General features: G+C 39.9%; 2 protein-coding genes across 3 annotated transcripts in view; both read left to right on the forward strand.

The window, feature by feature from the left end:
- The window catches only part of LOC122733853 (immunoglobulin lambda-1 light chain-like), a 773,472-nt gene that overhangs the window by 273,416 nt on the left and 482,407 nt on the right, over nt 1-17,649 (forward strand). The window lies entirely within an intron of this gene.
- Nucleotides 1-17,649, forward strand: part of LOC122733684 (vomeronasal type-2 receptor 26-like) — a 30,367-nt gene that overhangs the window by 2,916 nt on the left and 9,802 nt on the right. The window contains exons 2-3 of the mRNA XM_043974294.1: nt 13,519-14,313; nt 14,808-15,035. Of these exons, the coding sequence (XP_043830229.1) occupies nt 13,519-14,313; nt 14,808-15,035 (1,023 nt within the window). The remainder of the gene's footprint in view (nt 1-13,518; nt 14,314-14,807; nt 15,036-17,649) is intronic.

Raw genomic sequence — 17,649 nt, forward strand, 5'->3', positions numbered from 1 at the left:
CTAGTAGAATTTCTCACTCTGATATTTAGCTGCATGATTTTTTTTTAGTGAGGCAATTGGGGTTAAGTGACTTGCCCAGGGTCACACAGCTAGTAAGTGTTAAGTGTCTGAGGCTGGATTTGAACTCAGGTACTCCTGACTCCAGGGCCAGTGCTTTATCCACTGCACCATCTAGCTGCCCCTTGCATGATTATTTTAAAGTCATCTTGATGACTGAAAATGTCGAATTTGACATTCAAATTCCCCTACAGTATAAAGGTTATGTAGGGAATGCAAAAACTTATATTCCTCCTTACACTTAATATGATAAAGTGGGTCCATGTGTCAAACCAGTAATTAGAGGAATCCAAGTCTGAGAGATTCATTTCCATTTTTTTGTACTAACTGTAACACTATCTGCTATGTATAAGGGAAATCATCAATTCATTTCAAACTTAATCAAACAAATTTTGTTGCTCCTCAATTGTTCAGTCCCATCCTACTTTTTATGAGCCCATTTGCCATATCATGCCAGGCCTTTGTACCCTCCACCATCTCTCAAAGTCATTGATTTCATGACAGTATTCTCTTCCATCTCATCTTCTCTCATCCTCTTTTCCTTTTGCATCCCAACATCAGGATCATTTCTAAGGAGTCTCTTTTCATTTTGTGGCCAAAGTATTTAAGTTTTAGCTTCACAATTTGATTATACATTGAATAGTCTGAATTAATTTCTTTAATTGCTGACTGATTTGCTCATCTTGTTCTCCAAGGGACTCTCAAGTCTTCCCCAGCACCACAATTTGATTATTTGATTTCAGCAGTGCTCAGCTTTTGTTGTACTTCATCTCCCACATTCATGCATTGCATTGCTGTAGGTTAAAAAAAAGCGAGAAAAAATACATAGCTTTACTTACACAGACCTTTGTCAGCAAGGTGATGTCTCTCTTTTTAGTATGCTGTCCATATTCACCATAGCTTTCCTTCCAAGGAGCAAGCACCTTTTATTTTCATGGCAACAGTATCCATTTGCAGTGATATTTGAGCCTGATATTATAAAATTCAAAACTGCTTCCAGGAAGTGATGGGAACAGTTACTATTATCTTGGGGTTTTTTGTTTGTTTTGTGTAATTTAAGATTCTAAATGTGGATTCTAATCTGTTCCCCCAGTTTTGGGGGAAACTGACTAAAAATCACTGATAAAACGAGTTTAGGTTTTTAAGAGTTTATTGGAAAATAGAAAGAAAAAGATTGAGAACAGAATTCTAACAGCCTGGCATTCCTATCTTTCCTCAAATTTCCTGTGAAGTCCTCTGCCGCCACCACCATCAAGTCAGGAAGCCAAAAAGGCCCCAGCGCTCTCTGCGCAGGCTCCCTTTCCTCCTTCCTGTCTCCTCCCAGACCATAGGAGGCTCCTCAAGTTGATTGTCTGGTAGCCTTGATAGACAGCACCCATGAGCAAACACCATTTCCTGACGCCAAGGAAAAGCCACAATGCCTCTGAGGCATTTTCCTCATGGTGGAGCTTTCCCACAGCAAGTCTCCAGTAGGTGGCGTCATTCCAATCATTACAGTCCCCCCTTTTGTTCCTCAAGAAACAAAATGTTTCCTTGACGGAACAGTAAAAAGAATATAATAACTATTGCTAACTAGTAATATGTGAACAACAATATAGAAAAGGAAGAGAGGAAAGTTTTGTCCAGAGGGGTGATTTTTTTTTTTTTTGTCCTCATGAACCGACGCTTTGACATTAGTCTTGCAAAGGGAGGGCCTCTGCATAGGGTAGATGTTACAGATGATGTATATTATAACAGAAAGGAGATAGTAAAAACGAACAAAACAAAACAGTTCATATAGAGTCTCTGATTTCTCTTGTCTTCTTGAAGTGGTAAGATGTCATCAGGAGGAAACTGGATTCTGGTCTGGAAAACTGGATTCTGGACTCTGGTCTGGATTTTGGATTCTGGACTCTGGACTGGAAAGCTGGATTATCTTCTTTAACTGTTTGAATTGCTGTATTTTTTACTAAACCTTAGCATAGCATTGTCAATGATCAAATTAGTAAATTCCATTACATTCCCTTCTTTATATCCTTAGACTTCCAATAGAGGGTTGAGGTAGTTATGCAATCTGTAACACTTTTTACCACCATGTGTCTGGATCAAAGCCAAATTTAGTATGTGTTCATGACACCTGAAAATGTTATGGAAAGGTTATCATACCATATCTCATGGTTCCGAGACAGCCAGTGATTGTGCTAGGCCACAGGTGAGTTCAACTGAGTGAGATAAAAAGATAAATAAGTTCAGTTAAATTAGGTTAAATTAGGAGGGAGAGAGGATGAATACTGGACTGTGCCTAGTAATTGTGCTCTACAGAGTCACCATCATAAGCAAACCATGGACTTACGTATACCTGTCTCTCCTTTTGTTGCACATATATTCTCTCCAGGGCCTGCATCAGAGTTCACAGCAAGTTAGTCTCTGAAATGATAAGTTTCCATACTTCCAAAATCTCATTAATTTCACCAAAGACAGTATGATGGTAAAAATTCGTGCTATGCTGCATGACTGAAAATATATTAGTGGTATATACAATAATTCCAAACAATACCCAGAGTATAATGACATATAAATAATAAATGAATGTAAATAGCTGATTAGACATTATTACATAATCTTCTTTTAGCAAGTAAACCACATCATCTTATACATGAATTCTCTAGTATAACAGTAGCAGATACTTAAAGTGGTGATTAATTTTTCAAAAAGAAATAAGATTTCAATATTCAATGTTTTCAGTGAGGTATCAAGCAATAGGGTTCAATAACCCTTTCTGGTCTTTTTTACTTAAACATAACAACATAAAAGAGAAAGGAGAAAAAAAAACTCATTAGAACTCATGGTTCTCTCAAAAAGAAAGAGTAAAAAAAAAAAAAGAATTCTGGTAGTTTTTGAGGCCCGATGGCCTCACCGACAGCATATACTTAAAATGTCTCTGAATAATCACTTAGTTTACAAAATTTAGTTTTAAAGAAAAGCAAAAGGAACAAAAGTCAAAAAAAAAAAAAACAAAGCAAAACCAAAACCCAAAAATAAAAAGCAAAAGATTTGCTAAGCACCCTTTTGTGCTTGTAAAGAACTTAAAGGTGTGGTGAATTCCAGGTTTTTTCAGTGCCTTTCAAAAGTCAAAACAAAACAAAAACAAAAACAAAAAGGATTTTAAAAAATAGGTATAGGGTAGGGAAAGGGTGGGAGAAATTGAGGTGGGCCAGAAAACTAGGCCATGTGCTTCAGTGCTTTTGCCTGTGGAAGGAAATGCTTGTTAAATTTTAAGGTATTTAAGCTGCTAGAGTTTGGGGTATGCCACATTGTTTTAACTGGTTCCCCAATTCTCTGCATGCCAAAGTGGCAGGGGTTTCTGAATTGTCATTGATCTTTCTAATGCTGTCATAATGTTCTTTATGGTAGAAAATGTGGAGTTCTCTAGCATCAGTTTTGTCTGTGCCACTGATTTTCAATAAAGGCTGATTTAATTGATGAACCACAACATTCAGCTGATGCTGCTTAGCAAATGCTACAATTGTATCATTTCCTCCCCACTTTCCAAATTTCTTTAATTCATCAACATATTCTTCAAAAGGGGAGTCATTTACTCTAAAAGACTCAAACTCTTGTCTATGGTTAATCATATAAGAAGCAGCTTCTTGTCTGTGTCTGAGATGATTTCTACAGTGACCTTCTAGCCGGTCTGCTAAAGCCCTAAAAAGGCAATTTCCGTCTCCTGATACTTTACGAAGACTGAGTCCCAAAGCATTTAACTGATCAGTGGGATTATCAAATGGGAACTGCCTATTTCCTCTGAATTCTCTTTGCTCTTTAACAGTTGCTATCGTTAGGGTTTTTAGCTTTTTAGCGTCTACCTCAGGTCTATCTGAAATCTCTTCACCTATGAATGGTGCAGGCTTTACATGAGAGCAATGAATCCATGAGTCTTTTTCACCAATTTTAATGGCAGTAGGAGTAATTCAGGAATAATACCTGAAAAGGTCCTTCCCAAGCAGGTTGGGTTCCACTGGTTCTCTGAAAATTCTTTACATATATTTTATCTCCTGGGTTGAAGTTATGCAATGAAAAGTCTAATGGGCCTGCCTAGACCACAGCTCCTGCCTCATGGAGTTCACGTAGCCTGGTCTGTAATTCCTGTATATAGGAGGCAACAGAAGTATCACCTCCCACCAGTGATGTATAAACTGGGGAAAAAGTTTTAGCTTGGATAGGAGGGTGACCAAAAAGCATTTCATAAGGAGATATATGAAGTTCTCCCCTTGGTCTACTTCATAGATAGAATAATGCCAATGGTAGAACATCAGGCCATTTCAAATGGGTTTCAGTACATAATTTGCCAATCATGCTCTTAAGCTCTTTATTCATACGTTCGACTTGGCCTGAACTTTGTGGATGGTAGGGCGTGTGGAATTTTGGAGTCACTCCCAAGAAAGAGTAGATTTGGGATAAAATCGAATCAGTGAAATGTGTGCCTTTGTCAGAATCGATGCGGGTTGGTGGGCCAAAACGAGGTACTATCTCTTTAAGAAGAATTTTGGCAACAAAGGCAGCTGTGGCTCGGGGGCTGGGAAAGGCCTCCACCCACCGAGTGAGCTGATCAACTATAACAAGGCAAAATTTATAATGTCCTGCTTTTGGCATAGTAATATAATCAATCTGTAAGTGCTCAAAAGGTATATATGCTAGGGGACGCCCTCCATAAGCTTTGGCCTTAAAAGCATACTGATTATAAGACTGACATGTGGAACAGCCCGAGCAGATTCGAGATGCTGTATTAGTCACACCTGGTGCTATCCAGGTTCTCTTAATAGAGTCTACAATGCCTTATGTACCAAAATGGCCTTTTCTGTGAATAGAGAGGCATACCTGGTGGTAGAATTTCCGGGGAAGAAATGGACTACCTTCCGGAGACACCCAGATGCCATTGATCTGTTTCACCTTAAATTTCTTTTTCCACTTTTCTACTTCAGAATCGTCATAGGTTAGGTTGGAAGGAATATCCTCAGAAGGTGAAAGGTTAAATACATGTTCAGGAGCTTCTAATGCAGCAAGCTTGGCTGCAGAATCGGCTCGTGCATTTCCCTTTGAAACAGGGTCACTATTCCCTGTGAGGGCAGGGCAATGTACAACAGCTAGGGAAGAAGGCAGTTTCAGGGCATCTAAGAGGTCCTTGATAAGGTCCCCATTGGCAATAGCCTTGCCCGAGGATGTTAGAAAGCCTCGTTGATGCCAAATCATACCAATAAAGTGGCATATGCCAAAGCCATATTTCGAGTCAGTAAAAATAGTGGCACTCTTACCTTTGGCTATATTACAGGCCTGTGTAAGAGCCACAAGTTCAGCAGCCTGTGCACTAAAATGGCAAGGCAGAGAAGCTGCCCAGAGGGTGTCATAATCAGAAACTACAGCAGCTCCAGTAAAACGGGTTCCCTCTCTCATAAATGAGGAACCATCTGTATAGAGGACAAGATCAGGATTTTCTAAAGGTGTATCAAAAAGATCATCACGGGGTTTTTCAGCCATATCAACTAAAGAAGCACAATCATGCAACGGTTCCCCCGAGAATGGTAAGTTAGGGAGTAGTGTTGCTGGATTAAGAACTGTGCAGCGTTTTAAAGTGATATTCTCATTACCTAACAGGGTTATTTCATACTTAGCCAGCCTTTGATCTGAAAAGGCTTGTGTCCTGTGACGTAGTAAGAGAGCCTCCACTTCGTGAGGGCATTGCACAGTTAGAGGGTTACCTAGGACCAAATCAGAGGCTTTTTCTACCAAAAGGGCTGTGGCCACCACTGCTCTAAGGCAAGGTGGCACTCCAGCCGCTACAGGGTCCAGCTGAATTGAATAGTAGGCTATAGGACATTGGTTAGGCCCCAGTGACTGAGTCAGGACTCCAGAAGCCACCCCCCTTTGTTCATGAACAAAGAGAGTGAAAGGCTTACTATAATCTGGTAGTCCTAGGGCAGGTGCTGATAACAAGGCCCATTTTAATTTTTTTATGGTTGAGAGATGCTGGGGATCCAACTGTAAAATGTCTGGAACAGAACTTTTTGTAAGAGCTATGAGAGGTTTAGTAATTTCACCAAAAGAGGGTATCCATTGTCTACAGTACCCAGCTGCTCCCAGAATGGCTCTTAATTGCTTTTTAGTAGAGGGGGCAGAAAGTTGTCGAATGGCCTGGACTCGCTTAGAAGAGACAGAGCGAGTTCCAGCAGCCAGAATAAATCCTAAATATTCCACCTGGGGCAAACACCATTGTACCTTTGACTTGGACACTTTGTGGCCTCTCTTGTGTAGCTCTACTAGTAAGTGACGGCTATCTTCTTGACAAATTTCAGCATTAGGGGAGGCTAAAAGTAAGTCATCAACATATTGTACTAGTGTGGAGCCTTTAAAGGTAATGGAGGCCAGATCCTGTTGTAAAATTTGGGAAAATAATGTAGGACTGTCTACAAATCCCTGTGGGAGTCTAGTCCAGGTCCACTGTCTATTTTTACAGGTAAAAGCAAATAAATATTGAAAGTCCTCATGTACTGGTATGGAGAAAAAGGCAGAGCAGCGGTCTACCACTGTGAAACATGTAGATTCATAGGGAATGGAAGAAATTATGGTAGAAGGGGAAGGCACTATAGCATGTCTAGGGATAACATAATTATTAATTGCTCTAAGATCTTGCACAAAATGATAAACAGGTTTACCATCTGGCCCAGGCTTGGGTTTTTTAACTGGCAAAATGGGAGTATTGCATGGAGAGTGATGACATGGAATAATAATACCCTGGCTTTTCAAAGCCTCAATTATAGGTGTGATCCCTTCTATTGCTTCCCTAGACAATGGATACTGTGGAATGGAGGGGGGTGGTCCCCCCTTACCTTTAAAGGTAACAGGCATGGCAGACTTAAGGAGCCCCACCTCATTAGGGGATGAGGCCCATAAAGACTCAGGAATGTCAGAGGGAATTTTGGATACTTCCCCTACGGTTCCTTGAGCTTCTGTAAGTAAAATTGGTAATAAATGAACAGTATCCTCTGGCAATTGTAGGGAGACAGCCCCATCTGGAGCACAAGATATGGTTGCTCTAAGCTTGCAAAGGAGATCACGACCTAATAAATTTACAGGGGCATCAGGCATGAGTAAAAACGAATGTTCTACTGTTAAGGGCCCCATAGATACCATGCGAGGATTCAATTTTGCCACTCTCTGGCTCTTTCCTGAGACTCCCACTACATTCAAAAATCCTATAGGTCTACACCCAGCATCTGGTTTGCTTACTAATACTGATTTAGAAGCTCCTGTGTCTAGTAAACAGTCATAATACGTGTCCCCTACTTTGAGGGTCACATGAGGTTCATTACTCTGGGGAGGTGAATGAACTGGCACAAGTGCATTCAAAAAATCCGGATCTGGAATATGTTGCTTTCATTATCTTTGTTCCATTCCTCCCCTTCCTCTTGTCAATCCTGTGCCCCCCTTTGAGGGAGTCCATGGTTACCCTGATTCTGGTTCTGTCCTTCTGTTCCTCCCTGATAGGGTCTACGGTTATTCTGATACTGTCTCTTTGTATCCCCCTGAAAAGATTTATATCCATTTTGATTCTGCCTGTAATAAGGCCTATAATTACTCCAGTTGTTTCCTTTCTGATAAGTTTCCAAAATTATTTCGATTTCCCCCAAAGAATTCCTCAAGGCTCTCGGTCATTGTCCTCTTAAGGTCTTGTTTTCTAGTTCTACATTCCCTCAAGAAGTGTCCTTGTTTTTTGCAGTACTCGCAAAATTTAGGGGGTTGATAACGATTTTCAGTTTTCCAGTTTCTCTGCCCTGTTGTTTCCTGTACTGGAGCTAAAATGTCCTGTCTGTTCCTTTCTTCTCTCTCATTTCCTTCGTAAATATATGTTGCTATTTCTTTAAGTCTGTCAGGACTCAAACTATTCCACCCAGGACATTGCTTTTTAAAATATTTCCGAATTTCTGGTAATGACTGGTTTACAAAATGAGAGCAGATAATATGGGCGTCTCTACTGTCTAATGGGTCTAGTCTAGCATATTGCCTGGCATACTTACACAGCCTGTCATAAAATCTATTAGGTCTCTCATCAGGTCCCTGAACTGTATCTATAAATTTTTGCCAGCTATCAGTCTTTCTAATACAGGATTCCATTGCCTTCAGCAATGTTTCCCTTGCATCTTTCAACATATCAAAATGCCTAGGGTTATTGGGGTCCCAGTCACGGTCTTGAATAGGCCACCCAATATCAACCTTTCCCATGGCTTCCAGGCTGTTTGCTGCAGCTACTATATCTGCTCTTTCTCCTGGGGACAATATTATTTCCATAAGGTCAGTAACATCATTCCAAGTGGGCTTATATGCTCTAAAAATTGCTCTAAACTGCCTGATAACTGCTGTGGGATCTTCATCAAATTTAGGAGTGCTTTGTCCCCATAAAGCCAAATCCTTGGGTGTAAAAGGTGTGTATTGTCTGAGCTTACGTATAGTACCTTTTTGACCATGGGCGAGGATCTCTTGAAGGGGAAAAATTTTTACTTTCTCTGTCTCCTCTACAGGGGAATCATTTCTTTCTTTCTTTATTTGTTTGTTTGGCATGGAGGAAGTAGAGGGTGAGGGAATAAGAGTTGGGTCATTTGGAATTTCAGTCTGAATGGCCTTGGATTGAGTTGTATTATTGGGCATTTCGGTTTGGCAGGCCATGTCTTTCTGCCAGTTTATTGTTTCAGTTTGGGTGGCAGACTCAGATGTAAACTGGGGCCTGGATTTTCCTCGTTTTATATTTTTAGTATGATAATTTTCACTTGCTCTGGCCCAGATTTTCCAATAACGTAAATGTTCAGGTGGACATCTACTTAGGGTTCTTTGCAAATGCCTCAATGTTTGGGGATCAAATGACCCATATTTGGGCCATTCTTCCTGTAATTCCTCATGCCACATAAAACACAGTCTGATAAACTCTCCTCTGGTCATGGTTGTATTTAGTCTAAGTTTTCCCTCATTCCAATCCATAAGTAGCTTTCCTAATGGGGAATCCCAGGGAATCATCTTTATTCTAACATTATCTAGGGCATGCCAAATTCTCCATACCATACCACAAAGCCCCACAAAACCAAAAAGAGTAATAAAAATATATTCCAATTCAAACTGGCCAACATCTCTGGTTAGTGAAGGTAAAGCTAGAAAAGGGGTACTTAGGATGTTTAAAAGATCCATTTGAAATTTAAAATAGCCTATACTTGGTAGTTCTTTCCAATTTAAGGGGACAAGGGAGGGGAAATCTTACCCAATCAGAAGATCAGAAGATGAACGTTCGGTTTTCCTCTTCGTGGTCAGCCAAACTGTGTAATTTAAGATTCTAAATGTGGATTCTAATCTGTTCCCCCAGTTTTGGGGGAAACTGACTAAAAATCACTGATAAAATGAGTTTAGGTTTTTAAGGGTTTATTGGAAAATAGAAAGAAAAAGATTGAGAACAGAATTCTAACAGCCTGGCATTCCTATCTTTCCTCAAATTTCCTGTGAAGTCCTCTGCCGCCACCACCATCAAGTCAGGAAGCCAAAAAGGCCCCAGCGCTCTCTGCGCAGGCTCCCTTTCCTCCTTCCTGTCTCCTCCCAGACCATAGGAGGCTCCTCAAGTTGATTGGCTGGTAGCCTTGATAGACAGCACCCATGAGCAAACATCATTTCCTGACGCCAAGGAAAAGCCACAATGCCTCTGAGGCATTTTCCTCATGGTGGAGCTTTCCCACAGCAAGTCTCCAGTAGGTGGCGTCATTCCAATCATTACAGTCCCCCCTTTTGTTCCTCGAGAAACAAAATGTTTCCTTGACGGAACAGTAAAAAGAATATAATAACTATTGCTAACTAGTAATATGTGAACAACAATATAGAAAAGGAAGAGATGAAGTTTTGTCCAGAGGGGCGATTTTTTTTTTTTTTTTGGCTTCCTGACTTGATGGTGGTGGCGGCAGAGGACTTCACAGGAAATTTGAGGAAAGATAGGAATGCCAGGCAGTTAGAATTCTGTTCTCAATCTTTTTCTTTCTATTTTCCAATAAACCCTTAAAAACCTAAACTTGTTTTATCAGTGATTTTTAGTCAGTTTCCCCCAAAACTGGGGGAACAGATTAGAATCCACTTTTAGAATCTTAAATTACACAGTTTGTTTTCTTTTTTTTTAATGTTAAACTTCAAGTCAGGTTTTATATGCTCCTCTTTTTCCCTCTTCAAGAGATTTCTTAGTTCCTCTTCCCACTTTGTCAATCTTAATGGCAAAAGTGCCTGTCTCAGATTGTTAATATCTCTTCTGGAGAACATAATTCCTAGTTTTGATTCACCCAGTGTGGCATTTCATGTGGCATACTTTTCAGATAAGTTAAATATCTATGGTGACAATATACAGCCTTGTCATACTCCTTTTCCAATCAGGTGTTCCATGTTCAGGAAGAACTGTTGTTTCTTGGCCCACATACAGGTTCCTCTGGAGACAAGTAAGATGATCTAGCCTCCCCATCCCTCTAAGGACTTGTCACATTTTCTTGTGATCCACACCATCAAAGGCTTTAGTAAAGTCAATAAATCACATATAGATCTTGGATTGTTTTTGAACCTCTGTTGCTTTCTCCATAATCTAGTGAATATTGGCAATTTGGCATCTAGTTCTTCTGTCTCTTTGAAAGCTAACCTGTTCTTTAGCAATTCTTGGTTCTCATAATGCTGCACCTTAGCTTGCAGAATCCAAAGCATAACTTTGATGACATGACTGCTATCTTTCACATACTTTGCCCATTGCTTGGCCCTACTATTAATTAGGATTGGAACATATACTGATCTTTTCCAATCCAGTGGCAATTATTTTTGCTGAATTTCCTGAAGTATGGAATACAACACTTTAATGGAATTTTCTTTTATGTTTTGGAATAGCTTAACTGAAATCCCATCACCTTCACTAGCCTTATTGTTAGCAATGTTTCCTAAGATCTTTCTTATGAGGTTTTTTCTATATTCATGCCACCTCTTCTTAGTCTCTTCAGCTTTTCTGTCACTGCCATTTTTGTCTTTCATCATGCCCATTTTTATAGGAAATGTCATCGTGATATTCCACATTTTAATAGAGATGCCTTCTTTTTTATTCTGTTATTTTCTTCTATTTCTTTACATTGCATTAAAAAAAACCTTCTTATCTCTCCTTGCTATTCTCTAGTATTCTGAATTCAGGGGGGGCACATCTTTTCTTTATCCTTTACCTTTCACTTTTTCTTCTTTCTTCAGCTATTTGTAAAACCTCACCAGAGCCCATAGTGCTTTCTTGTTCTTCTATTTTGTTGGAATGTTTTTTGTTGCTACCTCCTACAAAATATTGGAAACCAAGGTCCATAGCAATTTAGGCTTGGATGGAGAAGAGATGCTGACTCCCTTAGATAGATAGATAGATGAAAGAATCTTGGCCTCTTACTCTGTGATCACTAGATTCCAATGCACCTCAATAAAATGCTTAAAAGTCTAAACTCTTGTTAAAGCTTCTAATTTAAGGTGACCACTCATTAGATTTTAGACCGTCTCAACCTGCCCAGGGGGATGGATCTGTGCATCCTGGGCTGCGAGGTCATGAAAGCCGAGGTCCTGAGTGAAAAAGACCTCGCTCCTCCTTCCTCCTCACAGAAGCTTCTTGTGAAACAGGAAACAGGGCCATACACACACACACACACACACACACACACACACACACACACCTCCAAGCTAATTGGTTGGCAGCCCCTGATTGACAGAACTAACAGGTGGCTCTAGAGATGTAAGTTCTGGACGCTGGCAGCTTTTGGATGCTGGCCAACTTCCGGATGCTAAAGTCACATGGTTTCCAAATCACATGCTCTCTCCTCATAGTGGAGCCTCCCCGCAATATCTCTCCAGCAGGGGTGCCATTCCAATTCTCACAATTCAAAGTCCTTTTTAAGCACTTCCATGGCCTGAGACCAATTCATTTTTTTTTCTTGGAAGCTTTAGATATAGCTTTGAACTTGTTGTATTCTTATGAGGATGTATTTTGATTTACCTTGTTAACAAAGAACCTTTTGATGATCCAGAACCTTTTCTGTCCGTTCATTATCCTAGCTTATTTCTTGGCTTGTAACTCTTCTTAAAGTGGGCACTGCTTCCAAGATGCATTGTCCCAAGCTTCAGGGGGTCGCAGGTGGAACAATTTAAGGAAAGACTCATTCTCAGCTCACCTGGCCTATAAGAAAACAGGGACCTGATTGCTCTTTAAGCCAGAAGCAGAAATATGATTCTCTGTGGTTGCAAGCTTGGGGTGCCTGTGCCCCTCCTCCACTGGGCTACTGCCATTCAAATTAACACAACAGCACTCCACCTCAGCTTCAGCAGTGACCCTTGCTATCTTCCCTGGACAACCAATGGACCCCCTCACCAGTCTGTGAGCTGAGTTCCAGAAGTAAATACTGATGATTCTGAGGCTCTGGAGGCCTGGCCTGCCTGGGGTTGGATCTATGAGGCATGACTATGATCACCTCTCAACCCACTACAGCAGAACTTCCCTGCCACCCTTTTAAGCAATCTTTGTCTAGAAAATTGTCTCACTCTGTTCTTCTGTGGGTTCTGCTACTCCAGGAATTGTCTTATGGAATTATTTGGAGATATTTGGATGGATCACGGGGAGCTCTGAAAAGTTTCTGCCTTAAATCTTACATCTTGGCTCTGCGCCGACCCCCCCACCCCTGCAAGATCTTTTGTTTCCTAAGAACTATAATGATTCCAATTATATATGAAGAAGAATGGGCTGTTTTTCATGTTAAAATAATATTCACTGAAGGTTTTCCATTCTAGATTGGATGCCTACATTATGGTGGGAATCCCTTTTGAGTATTCTTTTAGATTTTCCTAGCTGCTTTCTCACTCAGATTCCTGTTTTCATACCATCAAAAATTGATACTCCAGTTTTATGAGAAAACAACTGGACTTTTTCGCTTGAAACAAAACATTTAAATCCAATAAAGACATGCATAGATAAATTAAAGATTTCCAAAATCAAAAACTAAAAAATAATATTCATTTGGTATTCTTTTATTATAAAATGAAAACCATTCCCTGAAACATGAATAACATATAATAGGCTTAATCTGGAAATGAGTTGTAGGCAAAAGAATCAAACAAAGAAGTAAGAACACATGATTCCTTTAGAAAGCATAGAGAAGGTACAATGACTAGAATAGAAGTAATATTTGAATCTCAAAACTCGGTCTTCACTAAGTCATTATTTTTAGGTCCCACTGACAGTGGAAAATATAGAGATTTTCAGAGATTAAAATGCAATTGAGACACCAAAAAAATGCAATTTAGATAAGTACATTTTGTCCTATCACATAAAGTATCCATTCTGAATTTGTATTTTGCTTCAATTCTCTCAGCATTTCCATGACTAAAACTGATGCATGTTTCTTTCTCATCCAGATCAGCTATGGTCCATTTGATTCTGTACTTAGTAACAAGGTCCAGTTTCCTTCACTCTATCAGATGGCCCCCAAAGACTCTTCTCTTCACCAAGGTGTTGTCCGGTTAATGGTACATTTCAAATGGAACTGGATAGGTCTGATTGTCTCTGATGATATTAGAGGGGAAGAATTCATCTGGGAAATGAGAGTAGAAATGGTAAAGAATGGTGTTTGTGTGTCCTTCACAGAGAAGATCCCTGTCAGTGAGAGAAGACATATGGAATCTCATGAGATGTTTGCACCCAGGATCTTAACATCATCAAGCAAAGTGATTGTCATCCATGGTGACACAGATTCATTAATGATTCTGAGATACTCACAAGTACCTTTTTTCCCAACAGGGAAGGTGTGGATTGCCACATCTCACTGGGACGTTACCATGAGACCCTCCCATTCTCATGGTTTTTCTTTCCTTGGGGCTCTCACATTTTCATACTTGACAAATGAAATTCCTGGGTTCAATACCTTTCTTAAGACAGTTACACCTTCTAAATACCCAGATGACATTTTACTTAGGGGATTCTGGCTCTCAGCCTTTCTGTGCTCAGACCAACCAGAAAACCCAGAGCAAGAGATATGTTCACCAAATGCTTCCTTGGAGACATTGCCTCTACGTTCTTTTGATATGGCTATGTCTGGCTTCAGTTATGTAATCTACAATACCATCTATGCTGTGGCTTGGGCTCTCCATGAAATGTTTATGAGACAAAGATCAATGGGAGATGAAGAATATGCAGTGCCTCATTCATGGCAGGTAACATTGAATTAGGGGCCACTTTTTAGCTATGGTGTGGTAAAGATGTATTTTGGGCATGGGAGGGACAAGATGGACAATGAAGACTTCCAACTCTCAGATTATCTGACTATATGAACCTTAAGAATATGTCATTAATTTTCGATACATGTCACTATGCATGTGAAGTTCATAATTACCACTTCTATTACAAGCTTGTAGTTGGAAAGAATGCCAGGCAAAAACAGACCTTGGTAATAGATTGGATAAAGGAGGTGAGAGATAATGAGGAGTTAAGGGTAAAAATGAAATTATGAAGTATGTATGTAAACATCTATGTAAGCAACACTGGGATCCAAAGGATTATTTCTGTGTCCCAAGAGACAGCCATATTTGATCCCACCTCCAGATAAGAATACAAAATACATGACAACAAAACAGGCCCGGTATCCCTCATATAAGGGAGTCTTTCCTTCAGGTACCACCCAATGATGAGCATTTCTCTTCTCTTTCAGCTGCACCCCTTCCTGAAGGATGCCCACTTTAACAACAGCGCTGGTGACCAGGTGTTTGTGGATGAGAACAGAAGAGAAGAGGCTCAATATGCCATTATGAACTACGTGTTCTTAGATGATTACTCTGATGCTCTGGTGAAAGTAGGGCAGTTTATTCCTGAGGCTCCACTTGGTCTAGATTTCACAATCTGTGAGGATGCCATAGTGTGGGGCTGGTCAAAACTAAAGGTCAGAGACATTTTAAATGTGAACTTTATGCCTCTAATCACAGGAACAATTCTTGCTCCATTTGTTTTGTTCTGCATTACTTATATGGGCAGGTAGGTGGTGTAATGGAGAGAATGGCAGGCCCAGAGTCAGGAAGACTCTGACTTTTAATCAGGCCTGAGACACTTAGTAGCTGTGTGACCCTCAGCAAGTTACTCAACCCTGTTTGCCTCAATTCCTCATCTGTAAAAGGAGCTAGAAGGCAATGGCAAACCACTCCAGTATCTTTGACATGAAAACCCCAAATAAGACGATGAAGAGCTGGATATGACTTCAACAGTGACTGAACAACAACTTAGCATATATTTAAAAATCAATGATGTGTAATGAGAATTTTAAAAGCAAGATAACAAAGAGACCTCACAAGACATCTAAACTGCCCCCCTCCATTCTACACATGAGGAAACTGATGCTCAGGGACAAGAAGTGATTTAAGCAAAGTCACACAGGCAAGAGCATGCTGGGTAGTATTTGCTGATTATACACATACATGTGAAAAGGTGTAGACATATGTATTTATATAACTAGCTTTATCAGAAAAACTAGTCTTCTCTCCATCCCACTCCGACTCTTCTATCTTCCCAATTGAAAATGAAAGAAAAGCAAAGTTCCACGTGTTTTCAAGCACCATAAACTTCCACATTTACCGCGCCCCAAATACGGCCTCATCTTGCACTCTAGGTCCTTCACCACTGTATAAGAAAGGGAGTAATATATTTCATTATTAATCCTATGGATTTCTGTTTGATTAGTACATTCATCATGGATCCTAACTCTTTCAAAGTTGTTTGTTTTTACTATATCATTCTTTTCATAGAATGAGTTCCCCTGCTTCTGCTCAATTCACCTGGCACTAGTTCTTACAATTCTCCCTTGGTTTCCCTGACACAAACCCCTTCATCATTTCTTACAAAACAATAGTACTTTATAATATATAAACATACCTACATACATACATACACACGCAGAGATAAATAGCTAGACATAAAGTAAGTTCTTCAACCTTCCTTCAATGGATGAGCACCATCACAGCTTTCCATCTTTTGCCACTTCAAAAACAGTTACTAATATTTTTGCACATGCTTAGTTACAGTTTATTTTCCTTTGGTCTTATCCCCTTTAATATACCTTCTCTCTAATTCCTCATTCTCCCTCTTGTTTTATCCTTCCCTTTCCCTTGATATTGAAGTTAAAGTGTCAGCCTCTCTCCACCCCTATGCCTTGTTTGTACAGATATCTTCCTGTTGACCTTGATTGTGAGATTATATCTACTAATGTTCCATTCCTCTCCCCACCAAGTATGTTCCTCTCCCAATCTTTCCATTTTTCTCTTAAGACCATCAAGACAAAAAATACTCACTTCCAGGTATTGTCTGATTAATTTACCTATATGATCCCTGATGATAAGCTTCAGAGTGACATATGAATTATCTCCCCACCTTAGAATGAAAGCTGCTTATGCATCATTAGTCTTTTATCATTATTCACTTGAGTTTACATGTTTATTATTCCCTTGTCTAATGTTTGGTTTTTTTTGGTTTTTTTGCTGGGCAATGGGGGTTAAGTGACTTGCCCAGGGTCACACAGCTAGTAAGTCAAGTGTCTGAGGCCAGATTTGAACTCGGGTACTCCTGAATCCAAGGCCGGTGCTTTATCCACTGCGCCACCTAGCCGCCCCCTTATCTAATGTTTTAATGTCAAAGTTTCCATAGAGTTCTGATCATTTTATGAATAATACTTTGTAGTCCTCTATTTCATTAAGGATATGTCTTTTTCTGTTAAAGATTATACTGTTTTTCTAGCTAAGTTATTCTGGGTAATTCACCAGAGTCCTGCAGCCAGTGCCAACTAAGGGTCTCTTGTAATCTCTTTCTGACAAGTTGTCTTACCTCCTTGCCATCTGTGACCAGATAGCTCAGGAAGTGGCTGCCACAGATTGTAATACTGTGAAGGCCTAACTATTGGCTTATTAAGAGGGGACCTCTGTATCCCAATGCTAGCTTTTGCAGTAAATTGAGTGCTTACTGCAAGTTTGCCCAGCAAACATGCTCTGGACTGTCCTCCCTTCATGATGGAGACAGACTTTTTCTGTCAAGTTTGTAAATTCTCATGGCCTTGAATATTATTTTATCCCATCTTTGTATTGGGTTTACAACTCCTGAAATTCATTTTGAGGTGTTATGTTAAAGTCATTTGGACAGGAAATTAGTAGAGTTCAGGAGAGCCTCTGACTTTAAACCACCTCTTTGCTTTACCTCCAGTTAGCACTTTAATTGCCATATAGTCTAATCTCCTTATTTGATTCATGAGGAACCTGAAAGATGTATACTTTCCCAAGAGGCTTCCCAATCTAGGACTCTTTCCATTGTCCTACAACTATGTGAATAAGGGCGAAGCATTCTTTGAGGTTAATTCAGGGAAAGAAATGGCATTCAGCCCTTCAGAGCCTTTGTTCTGATGGAGATGGAAAATGGTTTGAATTTTGTATTTCTTCGAACTGGCTGAATTTCTGATTGTTACAGGACAGTCTGTTTTTTTCAAAGGATATTTATATTAACTTTTACTCTACACTGAT

Source organism: Dromiciops gliroides, chromosome 1, assembly GCF_019393635.1.
Source record: "Dromiciops gliroides isolate mDroGli1 chromosome 1, mDroGli1.pri, whole genome shotgun sequence".
In the NCBI taxonomy this organism is placed as follows: Eukaryota; Metazoa; Chordata; class Mammalia; order Microbiotheria; family Microbiotheriidae; genus Dromiciops; species Dromiciops gliroides.